At 46.7% G+C, this 18746-nt stretch overlaps 1 protein-coding gene across 3 annotated transcripts in view; it reads right to left on the bottom strand.

Moving 5' to 3' along the window:
• Positions 1-18746, bottom strand: part of ASAP1 (ArfGAP with SH3 domain, ankyrin repeat and PH domain 1) — a 2040747-nt gene that overhangs the window by 356406 nt on the left and 1665595 nt on the right. For 2 of the 3 annotated variants that reach the window (XM_078686749.1, XM_078686750.1), the window contains one exon: positions 17130-17300. The exons of the other annotated variant lie outside the window; for it this stretch is intronic. In XM_078686749.1, coding sequence (XP_078542875.1) covers positions 17130-17300 — 171 coding nt within the window. The remainder of the gene's footprint in view (positions 1-17129; positions 17301-18746) is intronic. 3 annotated transcript variants of the gene reach the window in all.

Genomic DNA, 18746 nt, shown 5'->3' with positions numbered 1-18746 from the left:
CAATTGCCGCCCTAAGTGCGCTGGGGATGCCCAGACGTGGGTCCCAGGCACTCCACACCACTTGGAGTCAAGCTAGCCGGGCTGAAGAGAGGTGTTACCTCGAAACCGGTCCGGTCCTCGGATGCTTGATTCCGTTCTGGGAAGGACATGGCGTTTGTAGTTCGGACTGGACTGTTCCCATGGGGCAACAGGGTCAGAGCTGATTTGCATATCGCCATTGTCTAACCCAGGGTGGTGTGGAGTGCAAAAAAACGATGGATTTGGGCCCAGATCTTTTGACTGGGGGAGTGTGTGACATTGATCCACATTCAGTCCATCACTTGTTGTTTTTGCAATTGCCGCCCTAAGTGCGCTGGGGATGCCCAGACGTGGGTCCCAGGCACTCCACACCACTTGGAGTCAAGCTAGCCGGGCTGAAGAGAGGTGTTACCTCGAAACCGGTCCGGTCCTCGGATGCTTGATTCCGTTCTGGGAAGGACATGGCGTTTGTAGTTCGGACTGGACTGTTCCCATGGGGCAACAGGGTCAGAGCTGATTTGCATATCGCCATTGTCTAACCCAGGGTGGTGTGGAGTGCAAAAAAACGATGGATTTGGGCCCAGATCTTTTGACTGGGGGAGTGTGTGACATTGATCCACATTCAGTCCATCACTTGTTGTTTTTGCAATTGCCGCCCTAAGTGCGCTGGGGATGCCCAGACGTGGGTCCCAGGCACTCCACACCACTTGGAGTCAAGCTAGCCGGGCTGAAGAGAGGTGTTACCTCGAAACCGGTCCGGTCCTCGGATGCTTGATTCCGTTCTGGGAAGGACATGGCGTTTGTAGTTCGGACTGGACTGTTCCCATGGGGCAACAGGGTCAGAGCTGATTTGCATATCGCCATTGTCTAACCCAGGGTGGTGTGGAGTGCAAAAAAACGATGGATTTGGGCCCAGATCTTTTGACTGGGGGAGTGTGTGACATTGATCCACATTCAGTCCATCACTTGTTGTTTTTGCAATTGCCGCCCTAAGTGCGCTGGGGATGCCCAGACGTGGGTCCCAGGCACTCCACACCACTTGGAGTCAAGCTAGCCGGGCTGAAGAGAGGTGTTACCTCGAAACCGGTCCGGTCCTCGGATGCTTGATTCCGTTCTGGGAAGGACATGGCGTTTGTAGTTCGGACTGGACTGTTCCCATGGGGCAACAGGGTCAGAGCTGATTTGCATATCGCCATTGTCTAACCCAGGGTGGTGTGGAGTGCAAAAAAACGATGGATTTGGGCCCAGATCTTTTGACTGGGGGAGTGTGTGACATTGATCGACATTCAGTCCATCACTTGTTGTTTTTGCAATTGCCGCCCTAAGTGCGCTGGGGATGCCCAGACGTGGGTCCCAGGCACTCCACACCACTTGGAGTCAAGCTAGCCGGGCTGAAGAGAGGTGTTACCTCGAAACCGGTCCGGTCCTCGGATGCTTGATTCCGTTCTGGGAAGGACATGGCGTTTGTAGTTCGGACTGGACTGTTCCCATGGGGCAACAGGGTCAGAGCTGATTTGCATATCGCCATTGTCTAACCCAGGGTGGTGTGGAGTGCAAAAAAACGATGGATTTGGGCCCAGATCTTTTGACTGGGGGAGTGTGTGACATTGATCCACATTCAGTCCATCACTTGTTGTTTTTGCAATTGCCGCCCTAAGTGCGCTGGGGATGCCCAGACGTGGGTCCCAGGCACTCCACACCACTTGGAGTCAAGCTAGCCGGGCTGAAGAGAGGTGTTACCTCGAAACCGGTCCGGTCCTCGGATGCTTGATTCCGTTCTGGGAAGGACATGGCGTTTGTAGTTCGGACTGGACTGTTCCCATGGGGCAACAGGGTCAGAGCTGATTTGCATATCGCCATTGTCTAACCCAGGGTGGTGTGGAGTGCAAAAAAACGATGGATTTGGGCCCAGATCTTTTGACTGGGGGAGTGTGTGACATTGATCCACATTCAGTCCATCACTTGTTGTTTTTGCAATTGCCGCCCTAAGTGCGCTGGGGATGCCCAGACGTGGGTCCCAGGCACTCCACACCACTTGGAGTCAAGCTAGCCGGGCTGAAGAGAGGTGTTACCTCGAAACCGGTCCGGTCCACGGATGCTTGATTCCGTTCTGGGAAGGACATGGCGTTTGTAGTTCGGACTGGACTGTTCCCATGGGGCAACAGGGTCAGAGCTGATTTGCATATCACCATTGTCTAACCCAGGGTGGTGTGGAGTGCAAAAAAACGATGGATTTGGGCCCAGATCTTTTGACTGGGGGAGTGTGTGACATTGATCCACATTCAGTCCATCACTTGTTGTTTTTGCAATTGCCGCCCTAAGTGCGCTGGGGATGCCCAGACGTGGGTCCCAGGCACTCCACACCACTTGGAGTCAAGCTAGCCGGGCTGAAGAGAGGTGTTACCTCGAAACCGGTCCGGTCCTCGGATGCTTGATTCCGTTCTGGGAAGGACATGGCGTTTGTAATTCGGACTGGACTGTTCCCATGGGGCAACAGGGTCAGAGCTGATTTGCATATCGCCATTGTCTAACCCAGGGTGGTGTGGAGTGCAAAAAAACGATGGATTTGGGCCCAGATCTTTTGACTGGGGGAGTGTGTGACATTGATCCACATTCAGTCCATCACTTGTTGTTTTTGCAATTGCCGCCCTAAGTGCGCTGGGGATGCCCAGACGTGGGTCCCAGGCACTCCACACCACTTGGAGTCAAGCTAGCCGGGCTGAAGAGAGGTGTTACCTCGAAACCGGTCCGGTCCTCGGATGCTTGATTCCGTTCTGGGAAGGACATGGCGTTTGTAGTTCGGACTGGACTGTTCCCATGGGGCAACAGGGTCAGAGCTGATTTGCATATCGCCATTGTCTAACCCAGGGTGGTGTGGAGTGCAAAAAAACGATGGATTTGGGCCCAGATCTTTTGACTGGGGGAGTGTGTGACATTGATCCACATTCAGTCCATCACTTGTTGTTTTTGCAATTGCCGCCCTAAGTGCGCTGGGGATGCCCAGACGTGGGTCCCAGGCACTCCACACCACTTGGAGTCAAGCTAGCCGGGCTGAAGAGAGGTGTTACCTCGAAACCGGTCCGGTCCTCGGATGCTTGATTCCGTTCTGGGAAGGACATGGCGTTTGTAGTTCGGACTGGACTGTTCCCATGGGGCAACAGGGTCAGAGCTGATTTGCATATCGCCATTGTCTAACCCAGGGTGGTGTGGAGTGCAAAAAAACGATGGATTTGGGCCCAGATCTTTTGACTGGGGGAGTGTGTGACATTGATCCACATTCAGTCCATCACTTGTTGTTTTTGCAATTGCCGCCCTAAGTGCGCTGGGGATGCCCAGACGTGGGTCCCAGGCACTCCACACCACTTGGAGTCAAGCTAGCTGGGCTGAAGAGAGGTGTTACCTCGAAACCGGTCCGGTCCTCGGATGCTTGATTCCGTTCTGGGAAGGACATGGCGTTTGTAGTTCGGACTGGACTGTTCCCATGGGGCAACAGGGTCAGAGCTGATTTGCATATCGCCATTGTCTAACCCAGGGTGGTGTGGAGTGCAAAAAAACGATGGATTTGGGCCCAGATCTTTTGACTGGGGGAGTGTGTGACATTGATCCACATTCAGTCCATCACTTGTTGTTTTTGCAATTGCCGCCCTAAGTGCGCTGGGGATGCCCAGACGTGGGTCCCAGGCACTCCACACCACTTGGAGTCAAGCTAGCCGGGCTGAAGAGAGGTGTTACTTTGAAACCGGTCCGGTCCTCGGATGCTTGATTCCGTTCTGGGAAGGACATGGCGTTTGTAGTTCGGACTGGACTGTTCCCATGGGGCAACAGGGACAGAGCTGATTTGCATATTGCCATTGTCTAACCCAGGGTGGTGTGGAGTGCAAAAAAACGATGGATTTGGGCCCAGATCTTTTGACTGGGGGAGTGTGTGACATTGATCCACATTCAGTCCATCACTTGTTGTTTTTGCAATTGCCGCCCTAAGTGCGCTGGGGATGCCCAGACGTGGGTCCCAGGCACTCCACACCACTTGGAGTCAAGCTAGCCGGGCTGAAGAGAGGTGTTACCTCGAAACCGGTCCGGTCCTCGGATGCTTGATTCCGTTCTGGGAAGGACATGGCGTTTGTAGTTCGGACTGGACTGTTCCCATGGGGCAACAGGGTCAGAGCTGATTTGCATATCGCCATTGTCTAACCCAGGGTGGTGTGGAGTGCAAAAAAACGATGGATTTGGGCCCAGATCTTTTGACTGGGGGAGTGTGTGACATTGATCCACATTCAGTCCATCACTTGTTGTTTTTGTTAATACATGCAGAAGCATTGATGAAGTGTATGCAAACTATGAAAGGTGGATTCTTCAGTCACTGGAGAAAGCGGTCCCCAAAATGAATCCTAAACTAACTAACATCAACAAACAGGCATTCTGATTTAATGCTCAGCTAGCATTATTGAAGAAAGGGTTTAAAAAGCTGGAAAGGGAATGGAGAAAGACCTATGACCCTCAGTCAAAGCTAAGTATAAATTGGCGATCAGAACCTATCATACCAATATTAAAGAGGTTCAGGCAGGGTTCATGGAGGAAAACATCGCACAGGCTCAAAACTCTTCCAAAGAGCTCTTCAGAGTGGTAAAATCTTTAACCACGATTACATAAAACACCCCCCATCACCAGGCCTCAAAGGTGAAATGCAGCGTTCTAGCCACCTACTTTTACAAAAAGGTCAATGACATTTATAGATCCTATAATGCGAAGCTGAACAACTCTACAAGCCATGAAACAGATCAACTGGTGGGTGTAACTCCTGCATAAACCCATTTTCCCGATCTGGATAAGGAGATGGCACAATCACTCAGGAGGGAGATTCAATCAGGCTCCCCTCTAGACGCCGCCCACCCCACAGATTCTTGCAAAAGCCATCGAGGCCCATCTGCCGTCAATTGCTGACGTGATAAACCTCTCCCTACAGACAGGTAGAATCCCCACCGTATGGAATCAGGCAATAATAAAACCTTTGTCAAAAAAAACAGGTCTAGATGCAGCTCTGCCAGAGAACTTCCGACCAATATCACTTCTCCCATTTAAGAGCAAAAGTTTGGAGAAATATGTCAACAGAATCCTGTCACAATTTCTGGAAGCTCACCTTCGGGTATATGCTAAACAGATGGGGTTCCACCCTCAGTACAGCACGGAATCCGCTTTGCTAGCAGTATCCGAAGAACTTAAAATGACTCTTGATCAAGATGGTTCAGCTGCCATGCTACTCCTGGACCTAAGCGCAGCATTCAACACGATGGACTATGTCTTGCTGGCTAACAGACTCCGGGAAATCAGTATCCAGGGCAAAGCCCTAGATTGGCTGGGGTCCTTCCTTTAGGAGCAGTCCTTACAGGTTCTGAAGCCAACCTCTTCACTATAAAGTCTTTGACTTGCGGTGTGCCACAGGGCTCATCGCAAAGTCCCACGTGTTTTAATATTTATATGCGGCCATTGGCGGACATAGTTCAGGGATACAGCATTTCCTTGATCTCATACGCTGACGACACCCACCTGGTGCTGTCACTTGATTCCAGGACTAATGGTGAGTCAAGCAGCTGGCGCCTTGTCTTGAACAAGTGGTTAAATGGATGACAGGGACCTGTCTGAAATTAAACGGAGACAAAACCGAACTGATGTTCCTTGGTAATACTGGGGTACCCAGGCCTCTAGTCAGCTGGCCAAGCTGCCTAGGGATAGCTTCAGTCCCAAGCACTGCCATTAAGAATCTCGGCTCTGGATGGATAAGGAGCTGACCATGGAGACCCAAGCAAGGAAGGTGGCAGGCACCTGCTTTGTGTTGTTAAGAATGCTCTGCAAGATCCTAGAACTAATCCCCATACAGCTAAGGAAAATGGTCAAACATTCCCTGGTCACGTCACGCCTGGACTATGGTAACTCGCTCCTTCTGGGCGCACCTAAATATGTCATAACAAGTTACAGGTAGTCCAGAATGCAGCTGCCAGACTTCTGTATCAAATTCCAATGCAGGAATCAGTGAGGAAACATCGTACACAGTTACACTGACTCCCGATTGAGGCGAGAATCGGGTTTAAGGCACTCGACCTGACCCATAGAGCCATAAACAACAAAGGGCCCAGAAACATAAGAAATCTGGTAGGCCTATACCTCCCCAATAGAAGCCTGCGGTCAGACTCTGAGCGCCTGTTAAAAATTACCAGAATAAAAAGGGCCAGATGGGGTGGAAGAGCCTTTTCCCATCTGGCGCCCAAGCTATGGACCTCACTTCCGCGGGAGATTTGATTCATAGCTTCAGAAGCAACCTTCAGAAAAATATTGAAAACCTGGTTGTTCTAAGAGTGCAAATAATCTCCTCTTTTCTTGCTTCACTGTGTCTCATGCAAATCCTCATAACATAACATACGTACACACACACATACAAGGAGATTGTTTAATCAGTAATGCTTTAAGAAAAGCCGCTATTTTATCATCATTACTATTATGTCTTATGATCTTCTATTCAGACCATCTGTCTTCCTGGAATTTCAGTGACAGAAAACAAGGAAGGCAATTTCATTTTCTGACTCGAATCAATTAGATGTTCTAAATGTGAAGTTATCCCTTTTAAACATTTCACTTTTTCTGCCATGTTAGACTACATTCACTGATTCCAGAGAGCAAAGGTGTGCCATATGTATTTCTTGTCTCAAAATATTTCCTTTCTGTGTATTAATCTTTCAGTTGGTGACCATGCGGCCTACACACTTCAATTGTTGTCACATTATAATCACCATTTTATGATTACCAATAGTACACCACACATAAATGTTATTCTTTGTAACTCTCAAAGTTTTATTTATATATTTTTTGTAAAAGATTTTTATAAAATATTTTTATAAAATAAAGAACATATTACATTGGTACACCTTATGGATACATCTATATTTATAAAAAGTGTGCTCTGTTACAATTTTAACCACTGTCTAACAAATCCAAATTACGGTATCTACTGCAGAGTCACACCACAATTTAAGAATCCTGGTGTAATCAAATTAAATGCATTATACAAACAAGTTATACACAGTAAAAAGTCCCATTGTCGACGCGTTTCGGTGCGTAGATATACATTTGTGGCACCTTCCTCAGGACAGACGTAATATTAAAACCAATGATTTAAGCTTCTTTTTGAATTTTAGATTTTAGGGTCCTTGTATTAATCTTTCAGGACTTCTTCGCTTTTCATTTAGCGTTCGCGTAAGTTCGTTCTCACCATCTACATTTCCTTTCAATGGCCTTTTCTTGGGGTTTCTAAATGGCCCCTTAGAGAGAACGTCTTAATATAGCAGAAGCCCTTTTCAATGTAAGGTCCGTTTCTATTCTGCAAATTACAGCGCCCGTAGCTTTTGTTAATATAGCCGACACCCAGGCTTTTCTTGCTCACACCGCCTCGCAGGGTCTAGTATCACCTCGTTGGGGTGAAGGTTTCTTTAAGGTGCCCAGGATGCAGCTGTTAATATTCTTAAGCTGTTACTGGTATTCACCGATTGGAGGAGGATTTCACTTCCCTCTTTTCCAACCTTTTCAATGCGGGCATACGGCAATTCGGCATACGTCGGACCTTCAACTGGCGGCTTCCTCCTCCCGGCTTCTTAAGAGGAAGGAAGCCGCCAGTTGAAGGTCCGACGTATGCCGAATTGCCGTATGCCCGCATTGAAAAGGTTGGAAAAGAGGGAAGTGAAATCCTCCTCCAATCGGTGAATACCAGTAACAGCTTAAGAATATTAACAGCTGCATCCTGGGCACCTTAAAGAAACCTTCACCCCAACGAGGTGATACTAGACCCTGCGAGGCGGTGTGAGCAAGAAAAGCCTGGGTGTCGGCTATATTAACAAAAGCTACGGGCGCTGTAATTTGCAGAATAGAAACGGACCTTACATTGAAAAGGGCTTCTGCTATATTAAGACGTTCTCTCTAAGGGGCCATTTAGAAACCCCAAGAAAAGGCCATTGAAAGGAAATGTAGATGGTGAGAACGAACTTACGCGAACGCTAAATGAAAAGCGAAGAAGTCCTGAAAGATTAATACAAGGACCCTAAAATCTAAAATTCAAAAAGAAGCTTAAATCATTGGTTTTAATATTACGTCTGTCCTGAGGAAGGTGCCACAAATGTATATCTACGCACCGAAACGCGTCGACAATGGGACTTTTTACTGTGTATAACTTGTTTGTATAATGCATTTAATTTGATTACACCAGGATTCTTAAATTGTGGTGTGACTCTGCAGTAGATACCGTAATTTGGATTTGTTAGACAGTGGTTAAAATTGTAACAGAGCACACTTTTTATAAATATAGATGTATCCATAAGGTGTACCAATGTAATATGTTCTTTATTTTATAAAAATATTTTATAAAAATCTTTTACAAAAAATATATAAATAAAACTTTGAGAGTTACAAAGAATAACATTTATGTGTGGTGTACTATTGGTAATCATAAAATGGTGATTATAATGTGACAACAATTGAAGTGTGTAGGCCGCATGGTCACCAACTGAAAGATTAATACACAGAAAGGAAATATTTTGAGACAGTTCTTATTACCCAGTCCTTTCTGGTCCCTGGGAGACTCTCTAATTTTGGAGACCATATGTATTTCTTGACAGCAATAAGCTTGCCATTTCCTCATTTGTTCTTGCAATGCTGGCAACTTGCTTTTGCCTATTCCAATGGTTGATTGTTCAAGTTTTTTTTTTGAGGGGGCATAAACAATTGGAGGTTGAAGGTTGTGAACTGGTACCTTTATTATAAGACTAGCATCTGCCAGACGCTAGGGGAGAATCAACAGATGGCAGATTCTGAAAGCAGGCTCAGGTGGTATTGAGTGTTGTTGAGGTGGTGGTGAGTGGTGCTGAGACGATGCTGAGGTGATGCTGAATGATACTTAGGTCTTGCTGAGTGATAATGATATGGTGGTGTACTATTGCAAAGGTAATGCTGAGTGATACTGATGTGGTGTTGAGTGATGTTGTGGTGGTGCTGAGTGATGCTGTGGTGGTGCTGAGTGATGCTGTGGTGTTGCTGAGTGATGCTGTGGTGGCGCTGAGTGATATTGTTGTGGCCCTGAGTGATGCTGTCGTGGTGCTGAGTGAAGCTGTGTTGGTGTTGAGAGATGCTGTGTTGGCCGTGAGTGATGCTTTGGTGTTGCTGAGTGATGCTGTGGTGTTGCTGAGTGATGCTGTGGTGTTGCTGTGGTGTTGCTGAGTGATGCTGTAGTGATGCTGTGGGGTTGCTGTGGTGTTGCTGAGTGTTGCTGTGGTGGCGTGTTGCTGTGGTGGCGCTGAGTTTTGCTGTGGTGGCGCTGAGTGTTGCTGTGGTGGCGCTGAGTGTTGCTGTGGTGGCGCTGAGTGTTGCTGTGGTGGCGCTGAGTGTTGCTGTGGTGGCGCTGAGTGTTGCTGTGGTGGCACTGAGTGTTGCTGTGCTGGCCCTGAGTGATGCTGCGCTGGCCCTGAGTGATGCTGTGCTGGCCCTGAGTGATGCTGTGCTGGCCCTGAGTGAAGCTGTGGTGGCGCTGAGTGATGCTGTGGTGGCGCTGAGTGATGCTGTGGTGGCGCTGAGTGATGCTGTGGTGGCGCTGAGTGATGCTGTGGTGGCGCTGAGTGATGCTGCAGTGACACAGTGTATTTGCTGATAACAAGTAAGAGAGGCGTGCTGCGTTCTATTCTGCTTTTAAAATACCGGATTACATTTTCGATATTGTGCTCATTTTAAATTGTTAATTCGCCGCATTTTATCACAATTGTTCCCCTCGCTTCCCCGGTCCACCACTGACTCTGTCAGCTTGTTGTGGAGGGAAGAGTATTCAAGGAGCACACCGGAAGTGACTGCTACTTTCTCCGTGCATCCTGCACCAATTAGGGGCCCGGCACTACAAAAGACTGTTGCCACGATCGAGCTCTCTAGCTGATAACAAGTAAGAGAGGCGTGCTGCGTTTTATTCTGCTTTTAAAATACCTGATTACATTTTCGATATTGTGCTCATTTTAAATTGTTAATTTGCCGCATTTTATCACAATTGTTCCCCTCGCTTCCCCGGTCCACCACTGACTCTGTCAGCTTGTTGTGGAGGGAAGAGTATTCGAGGAGCACACCGGAAGTGACTGCTACTTCCTCCGTGCATCCTGCACCAATTAGGGGCCCGGCACTACAAAAGACTGTTGCCACGATCGAGCTCTCTAGCTGATAACAAGTAAGAGAGGCGTGCTGCGTTTAATCTGCTTTTAAAATACCTGATTAAATTTTCGATATTGTGCTCATTTTAAATTGTTAATTCGCCGCATTTTATCACAATTGTACCCCTCGCTTCCCCGGTCCACCACTGACTCTGTCAGCTTGTTGTGGAGGGAAGAGTATTCGAGGAGCACACCGGAAGTGACTGCTACTTCCTCCGTGCATCCTGCACCAATTAGGGGGGCCCTTAGCAGTTTAAAAGACCGGCGGGGCGGGAGCGCAGCGGACGAGCGCAGCAGGCACGCCCTCAGCACGCCGAAGACTCGCCTAAGACAAGCCCATCTGCGCCCGTCCGCGACAAGACGGGGCCAGGGGCCAGGGACTATGGCTATCTCCGATTCCAATACTCGGAGAACGTACACAGCCCAGGCATTGCTAAGCATGCAAAACTACCTCCAGAGGAGATGTAGTAAGTTGACAGATACCAACTTGGAAGGCCCGTTCTCTTGCAATCACTGTAAATCTCAGTTTAGCACACCACCTGAGGACAGAAAACCGAGTGAGAAACAAACTCAGCCACTCGAGGGGGAGCCGACAGGCGGCTGGACCACCCAGAACCACAGGAAAGATTTGCCCATATCCTGGGGGAGTAAGAATCTGCTCTGTAACATCAGATCCCTGTCCAAACACTCCACAGAGGTCTGTGACCTCATCACCTCTGAAAAACCGGACATTTGTTTCCTGACGGAAACATGGCTAAAGCCCCACTCGGTCCCAGCTATAACTCTTGGGATTCCAGCGGGGTACAAAATAGTCAGACAGGATCGGCCCGTCAAGATAGGAGGGGGAATCGCAATTGTGCACAGGCAAGAAATAGACATCTCGGTAATTGAAGGAATATGTACCCCGGAGCTAGAACTTCTGATTTTTTAAATTAAAACCACACCCAAAGGGTGCAAGAAAGGTTCCCTAGTCTATCGGCCCCCTGGTCCAAATACCAATTTTTCAATCTCACTTTTAGAATCACTGGCTCCACATGTACAGGAACACGAAGACTTCCTGCTTCTAGGTGATTTTAACGTTCATAGTGACTGAGCAGAATGCAAGGAAGCACAATCGCTATTAGTAGATCTGTCTTCACTGGGATTGAAACAAGTTAATAGCGGCCCCACACATAAGGCAGGACACACCATGGATCTGGTCCTGACCAACTCTCCATTGACTAAATGTCTACCCCCTTCCCAAGTAGAGTGGACTGACCACTTTATTATTGAATTTTACACTCCCATAGCTAACCCCTTGCCAACTAGTCAAATTTCCCTACCTACTAAGAGAAGACAGTGGCACAAAATGACTCAGGAATCTTTCAAAGACAGATATGTTGAACCCACTTTGACCCCTACTGTGAACATTGAGACTGCTATGGATAATTTCGAAGGGGCAATTGCCACAGCAGTAAATATCATTGCTCCCCTAAAACATTTCAAAACTCGCCCAGCTCAAAAACAAGAAGTCTGGTATTCAGAGCATCTTAGATCATTAAAACAAGCAGCTAGAAAACACGAAAAGAAATGGATAATATCTAAATTGGCCGAGGACAAAAAAGGTTACTGGCATTCTCTCTCCTCATACCACAAAGCCATTCGTGTTGCACGAAAGAACCACATTGCATCCCAGCTTATGACTGCGGGAAACTCTCCTAGAGTGCTTTATCAAATACTGCAATCTTTCGTGAAACCTATGGCTTGTGAAAGTCCGGAGCTAGCATCGCAGCAACTCTGCAACGACATTTCGCTATTTTTTACTCAAAAAATAGACTGAATTTATGAAAAAATTATCAACTCTACTCAATCCTTTGATGGAGAAAAATCATCTCCTAGGTCAATGGTAGAGACAGTTGCAGAAACTTTCTCCACCCACCCCCTTGACAGGTTTCCACCCATTTCTTTAGAGGAGGTAACATCCCTAATTCCCCAGATTAAAAGTGGATGCCCAACTGACATCATTCCGGCAAGATTAATGCCTATGCTGGCCAATGTTCTAGGCCCTGGGATTCAAAACTTGTGAATCTCTCCCTTCACAACGGAGAAGTCCCCATGGAATGGAAAAGGGCCTCGGTCAGGCCTATCAGGAAAAACTCAGCTATCCCATGGACAGAGTTCAACAATCTAAGGCCAATATCTCTTCTTCCATTCTTGGGCAAACTTGTTGAGAAATAGGTCAATCGACATCTATCTAACTATGTGGAGTTGGCAGGTGGATTGGACTATTCTCAATCGGGTTTCCGGCCCAAGCACAGTACCGAAACCACCTTGATGTCAGTCGCAGACGATCTACACATGTATCAGGACATGGGCTTCTCCGTGATCCTGGTACTATTGGACCTGTCTGCGGCGTTTGACACCGTGTCTCACAACATCCTGACAACTCGGCTGGCCAACATTGGCTTGAATAACAAGGCTCTAGCCTGGCTTAGGAGTTTTCTATCTAACCGGACCCAACGTGTGACCTTGGGGGCCTATCATTCAGAAGAGACTGAGATCTCAAAAGGGGTGCCACAGGGCTCTTGTTTGAGCCCCACCCTCTTTAATATCTATGTGGCACCCCTGGCCAGCATCATGAGAGCGTATGGCTTTATTCCGGTGTCCTACGCCGACGATACCCAGCTCCTCTTCCCTTTTAAACATCTCACCCCCGAGGTCAAGAACTCCTTTTCCCAGGGTATGAAGGCTGTGGCGCATTGGATTTCCACCAACTATCTTCAATGCAATGTCGGTAAGACCGAAGTCATGTTGTTTGGAGAAGCAAAACTGCTATGGACTCCGGACTGGTGGCCACAAGATCTTGGTCCAGTCCCGGAGCCAAAGCAGGTTGTAAAAAATCTAGGAATCAGACTAGATCAGGAACTCTCATTAAAGCAGCATAGCAACTACGTTGTGGGTTCATGCTTCCACGTAATTGGGCTCTTACGGAAAGTATTCCCTCTGCTTCCCGACTCAGTCAGAAAAACACTGGTGCTGGCTCTTGTTTTAAGTCACATAGACTACTGCAATGGCCTGTTTCTGACCGCTAATGAAGGCGTTCTAGCAAAACTCCAAGTGGTTCAAAACACTGCAGCTCGATTAGTCCTTAACGCCCCTACCCGAACCCCTTCCAAACCTCTATTGGCAAAACTTCATTGGTTGCCCATAAAGCAGAGAACCAAATTCAAAACTTGCTGCATTATTCATAAATGCCTTAACGGTTCAGGGCCCGAATACCTAAAAAACAAATTAATCCCCTACGTTCCTACACGCTCCCTCAGGTCCAGTGACCAGGATTTGCTATGTGTCCCTCGGACTAAGAAGGCTAGACACGGTGGTAAGGCACTGTCTGTGGCTGGACCCTCTCTTTGGAACAGTCTCCCTAGAGCCCTCAGACAATGCTCAGAACACCTACAATTTAGGAAACAACTTAAAACCCATCTGTTCCAACTCTAATCATCCAATCTAGCTAAATTACTATACATTTTACCGTTGTGGCTGCTAAAGCGCAGAGATACTCCTCCGGGAGTTGAATCAAGCGCTATACAAACCCGCAAATAAATAAATAAATACATTTGCTAGTTACAGTGGGTAGAAGAGGGGTAGAAGGGGAGAAGGGGAGAAGAGGGGTAGAAGAGGGATAAAAGAGGGGTAATGGGGTAGAAGAGGGATAGAGGGGTAGTAGAGGGGTAGTAAAGGGGTAGTAGAGTGGTAGAGGGGTAGTAGAGTGGTAGAGAGGTAGAAGAGGGACAGAAGAGGGGTAGAGGAGGGGTCGAAGAGGCATAGAAGAGGGGTAGAAGAGGGGTAGAAGGGAAGTAGAGGGGTAGTAGAGGGGTAGAAGAGGGGTAGAAGAGGGGTAGAAGAGGGGTAGAAGGGTTGTAGAGGGGTAGAAGAGGGGTAGTAGAGAGGTAGAGGGGTAGTAGGGTAGAGGGATAGAAGAGGGGTAGACGGTGGAAGATGGGTAGAAGAGGGGGTAGAAGAGGGTCAGAAGGGTAGTAGAGGGGGTAGAAGAAGGGTAGAAAAGGGGTAGAGGGGTAGTAGAGGGGTGGAGGGTGAGTAGAGGGGTAGAGGGTGAGTAGAGGAGTAGAATGGTAGAAGAGGGTTAGAAGGGTAGTAGAGGGGGGTAGAGGGGTAGTAAAGGGGTAGAGGAGTAGAGGGGTCGCTGGCTTGAAGAGGGGTAGAGGGTTAGAAGAGGGATAGAAGAGGGGTAGAAGGTTAGAAGAGGGATGGAAGGGGGTAGAGTAGAGGTAGAGGGGTAGAGTAGAGGAAGAGGGGTAGAAGAGAGGTAGGAATACATAGGCAAATGAAAAGGAAGCTATCAACTTCAGGAATGACAAAGAAAGCTCTCCTATAGCTACCACTCTCCCCTCTCCTGTGACCTCATAGATGCATCGTAGCCCTTTTCCTCTGCCGCACGATATGCACTGCTTTTTTCTCCTCATCTTTGCAACTGTGCTCGGTGGAAGGGAGTAAATGCTCCACTACAGGCCTGTTTTACAACTCTATCATCTGTCGGAGCCAGGAGAGCAAGTAGCTTTCATCAGCACTAAGCAAGACTGCACTGGAGGATCTGGGTTCTCGCAGCTCTGGCTCTAGGCCATGCCCTTAACTTCTTTATAAACATTTGACCAACAAGAAGAAAATAAATAATTTTTTAAGTGACCTGTTAAAGCTTTTAAAATATAGGATGGATAAAGATGCATCTAAATATAATATATCCTGTGGTAGAAAAGCAGTTAAAAAGATAGCGACCCAGAAACTCCTGTTCAGTCATTTCTGTGATATTTGGAAGATTCTGGAGGACAGGCATGTGTAATCCTGCTTCACAGTAGAGGTCTCGCGGGTTAAGCTGCTAATTGTAATATAGTTTGTTATGGAAATAGAATCCTTTGAACAGTGAACAAAAATTGTCAAATAATTGTACAAGTGGCCTATAAGGTCCATGGGAGCATGGTTTCCAAAGGTAGAAGCCTTACAAAGCCTAGCTAGTCACTCCATCAAAGTATTGAGTCCCTTGGTAGATTGACAAGATAACTGGCGAAGTGAAGGAATGGGACCTACTTGGACATCACAACCCTTTAGCACACACTTGAAAACCCACAGCACCATGGAACTATATGCCCCAAATTTTGCAGGTTCTGGTTGATTCTGGTGCTTGGTCAATATCCGGAATAATGGCCGCTCCTGATTAGTGATTAGTGCAGGTCTGTGTTTGCTGGTGCTGTATCAAAATAGGCAGGGTTTGCTGGCACGGCCCTGTTGCCGGTGCGTGCCTGGGCGGAGGTGTTGTGATGTGTATGATTGATCAGATCTGCTCTCGTTGTCTTCTGGTGCATGTTCATCAAATTTGAAAGAAGTTGTGGTGCTTTGATGACAGCTGTGCAGCCTCGCCGGATTTACCATGCTCTAAGGCAGACCTGGATGCTTGTTTCTTCTCAGTGGTCTATTATTTGTTCTCAGACATTTGTTGGGCAGCTGGAGGTGTGATGTGATTGGTGGGATGCAGGATGGTGGGAAGTCCTAGCACTATGAGGCAGCGTCTCGAGTCTTTGTGGCATCATTTAGTAAAGCGTCCTGCCTCAGAGGCACTGTGGGCCTCTGGGTGAGGGCTACAGGGAGAGCGTTTGTGACTGAACGTGGAGCTCATTCTGAACTGCCCTGAGAGTATAAATTCTTGTCAGCTGAGGGTTTCCACCGCAGACTTGACGCACACAAGCAGATTCAGTTTTCCTTATACATTGTGTCTGTCCACTCAGCCTTTCATACTGCTGAGGTCGATAAAATGAGTACCATTAGGTTGGGTATCAATAAACATCTGTTATTGAGCGACAAGATATCCTTCTGGCTGAGCGTGCGCTTTACACACTTAATGTTTTGTTATTTTCGCTGTGATGCGGCCCCTCGTCCAAAAAATGAGACCGGAAGCCGTACCACAGAGGTTCAGAAACCAGCCCTGCAGTGACCAGACCGGATCTTTTGATGAGTGAGTTCAGGCGATAGACAGCTTTCTCAAGCAGGACAAGCACAAGTGCACGTGGCAGCAGGGGGAGGGGAGAGAGGAGGGGGCCTGCGAGATTCCCTTGCGGGAGCGAGCAGCAAGGGCGATAATTGATACCATATGGCGCCAGGTGCTCGCTCCTGCAAGGGAATCGCCAAACGTGCATGCATTGCCATTGAAGGCAATGGAACGCGTACACGTTTTTGGCTGAAAAGCCGAAGCCATTCCAAAAGGTCTTTTGCCTATGCAGCACATGCACGCTGCTAGGCAAGACCTAAAAACAGGGCTAAATATTTTATTTGCTGGCATCTTTAAATTTACTCTGTAATGTAGAGTTCTGGCAGCCTTTTTGCATGTGGGACAGGAAAGTTAAAAAAAAAACACCTCTTGTGCTATTGCTGATGCTCATTTTACTAGATATTGACTGTATTTCCTCCTAATAGGAGCATATGGCTCCTAAATTAAACCTTCTGCATTCTGTACTGTATGATCTGAACTTGAGTTTATTCTTCTCATAATTTAATAAACAAAAATATATAAACTGATAAGTAAGAAGCACTGCAATTAAGAGGATTATTGCTCATAAAATGCATATTTCAAAATTAGGCAGCAGTTTTGTGAACATCTGCATGATGATGAATCAATGATGTTTTAGTGGGAAACAATTTGGTCATGGCTGAAAATGGTACAGGTGCCTTGTGTTTGTTGGTAAAAGGGTACATATAAACAACATAATACAACAAAATATATATATTTAAAGGAATTGTAATCACAGCAATACCACCAAAAATAAGAAAAAAATTACTTCCAGAGGAGAAGAAACAAACACCAACCCTTACAGTTTCTTTGGTTAAGGTTTCAAAACTCACCCCAAGGAACTGAGTCCTTACTCTGGGGACCATGAGGTAGCGGGCTTGGAGGGTCGGAGAGGGTTCTTTTGTGTCCTGGGGGTGGGGGAGGAGGTCTCTTCTTTGAAAGTGTGGAGCTGCCACTAGGGGTTTGAATGCTTAAGGGGAGGGTTGAAGGTGGGCCAGTTGGAGCTAGAAAAGCATAAAACAAATCTTACAAAAACAGAACGAGTAAACCAAACTTGCAATTGAACACGTTGTTGATTTAAGGGCACTCATATTTAAGCGCAAAATCAATAGCAAAAGGAAGCCAAATTTAAGATCATCTTAAACAATGATCACCAAAACACTCAACTTTATAAAATGGCAAATCATTCATAATGTACATAAATATGGACATAACAGAATACAAAAAACGCAGACTAGTTTGTAATTAACTCTATTTGAATTGCCCTCTCCACAAGAGAGCTGTGGAATCATCTTATCAAAACGTTACATACATAAACGTATACATTAGCAACAAGACAGGTAGTGCCCACGGTTTCATATCTCAATGCAGTGAAACCACATCAAATAAAGGTCACCCTGGAAACTATGCAGGAAGAAAAGAGTACTCCAAGAATATGGTGGCTCAGAACTCAGTGGAGACAAAGCAGCAGCGTGACAACTAATGAATATTAGATACAGGGAGGCAGCATATGGGAAGAGAAATAGTTCCAGTGTTCAGCCACCAAAGGAGAGAAAGCAGTAAAAAAACAGATTGCACGGGCTGGGAAGAGCAGCAGCAAGAATTAATTGGGAGGCAGAACGTAAAGAACATAAGATAAAAACGGAACAAATATAGGGGCAGGCAAAGGCATCTTAAAGTGATAAAGAGAGAATTAAACAGAAGAAAGGGTGAAACGATAGTCAACGAAAAGCAGCAACAGAAGAGGTAGCAGACTTGGGAGATAAATGAAAGAGGAGACAGTTAGCAGAGTTATAAACTGAGAAAATAAAAGTCAATGAGTAAACATGGAAGAACTGCAGGCAAGCAGGACATGGTAAGAATAAAAATGAGGACTGCCTAATTCTTCAGCGGAAAAGAGCTTGTCAATTTTGGAAAGAATAAAGTAACAAGATCAGAGTCCCACAGTGGAAGATGATTCATGGACAACAGGGCAAGGAGAGATGCTGGATAAGTAGAAAAAAGCAGCGATGAGTTGGCGAGAAAGCGTGGTGCTCAGTTGTAGGAAACAGAATTGCCTAGCATAAAGGAGAACCAAAATCGTAAGATGTAGGAAACAGAATTGCCTAGCATAAAGGAGAACCAAAATCGTAAGATGTAGGAAACAGAATTGCCTAGCATAAAGGAGAACCAAAATCGTAAGCTGTAGGAAACAGAATTGCCTAGCATAAAAGAGAACCAAAATCGTAAGATGTAGGAAACAGAATTGCCTAGCATAAAAGAGAACCAAAATCGTAAGATGTAGGAAACAGAATTGCCTAGCATAAAGGAGAACCAAAATCGTAAGATGTAGGAAACAGAATTGCCTAGCATAAAGGAGAACCAGAATCGTAAGAGGAGTGCAGCAAGCATTGAGACTCACTATCAGCATCGGCCTTGAAGCAGGCAATATAAGCAATGGAAAGGGCAGG

This window comes from Lissotriton helveticus, chromosome 4_1, assembly GCF_964261635.1.
Source record: "Lissotriton helveticus chromosome 4_1, aLisHel1.1, whole genome shotgun sequence".
Lineage (NCBI taxonomy): Eukaryota > Metazoa > Chordata > Amphibia > Caudata > Salamandridae > Lissotriton > Lissotriton helveticus.
Note: the sequence above shows the minus strand (reverse complement) of the source record. Positions and strands in the feature narration are given on the sequence as shown.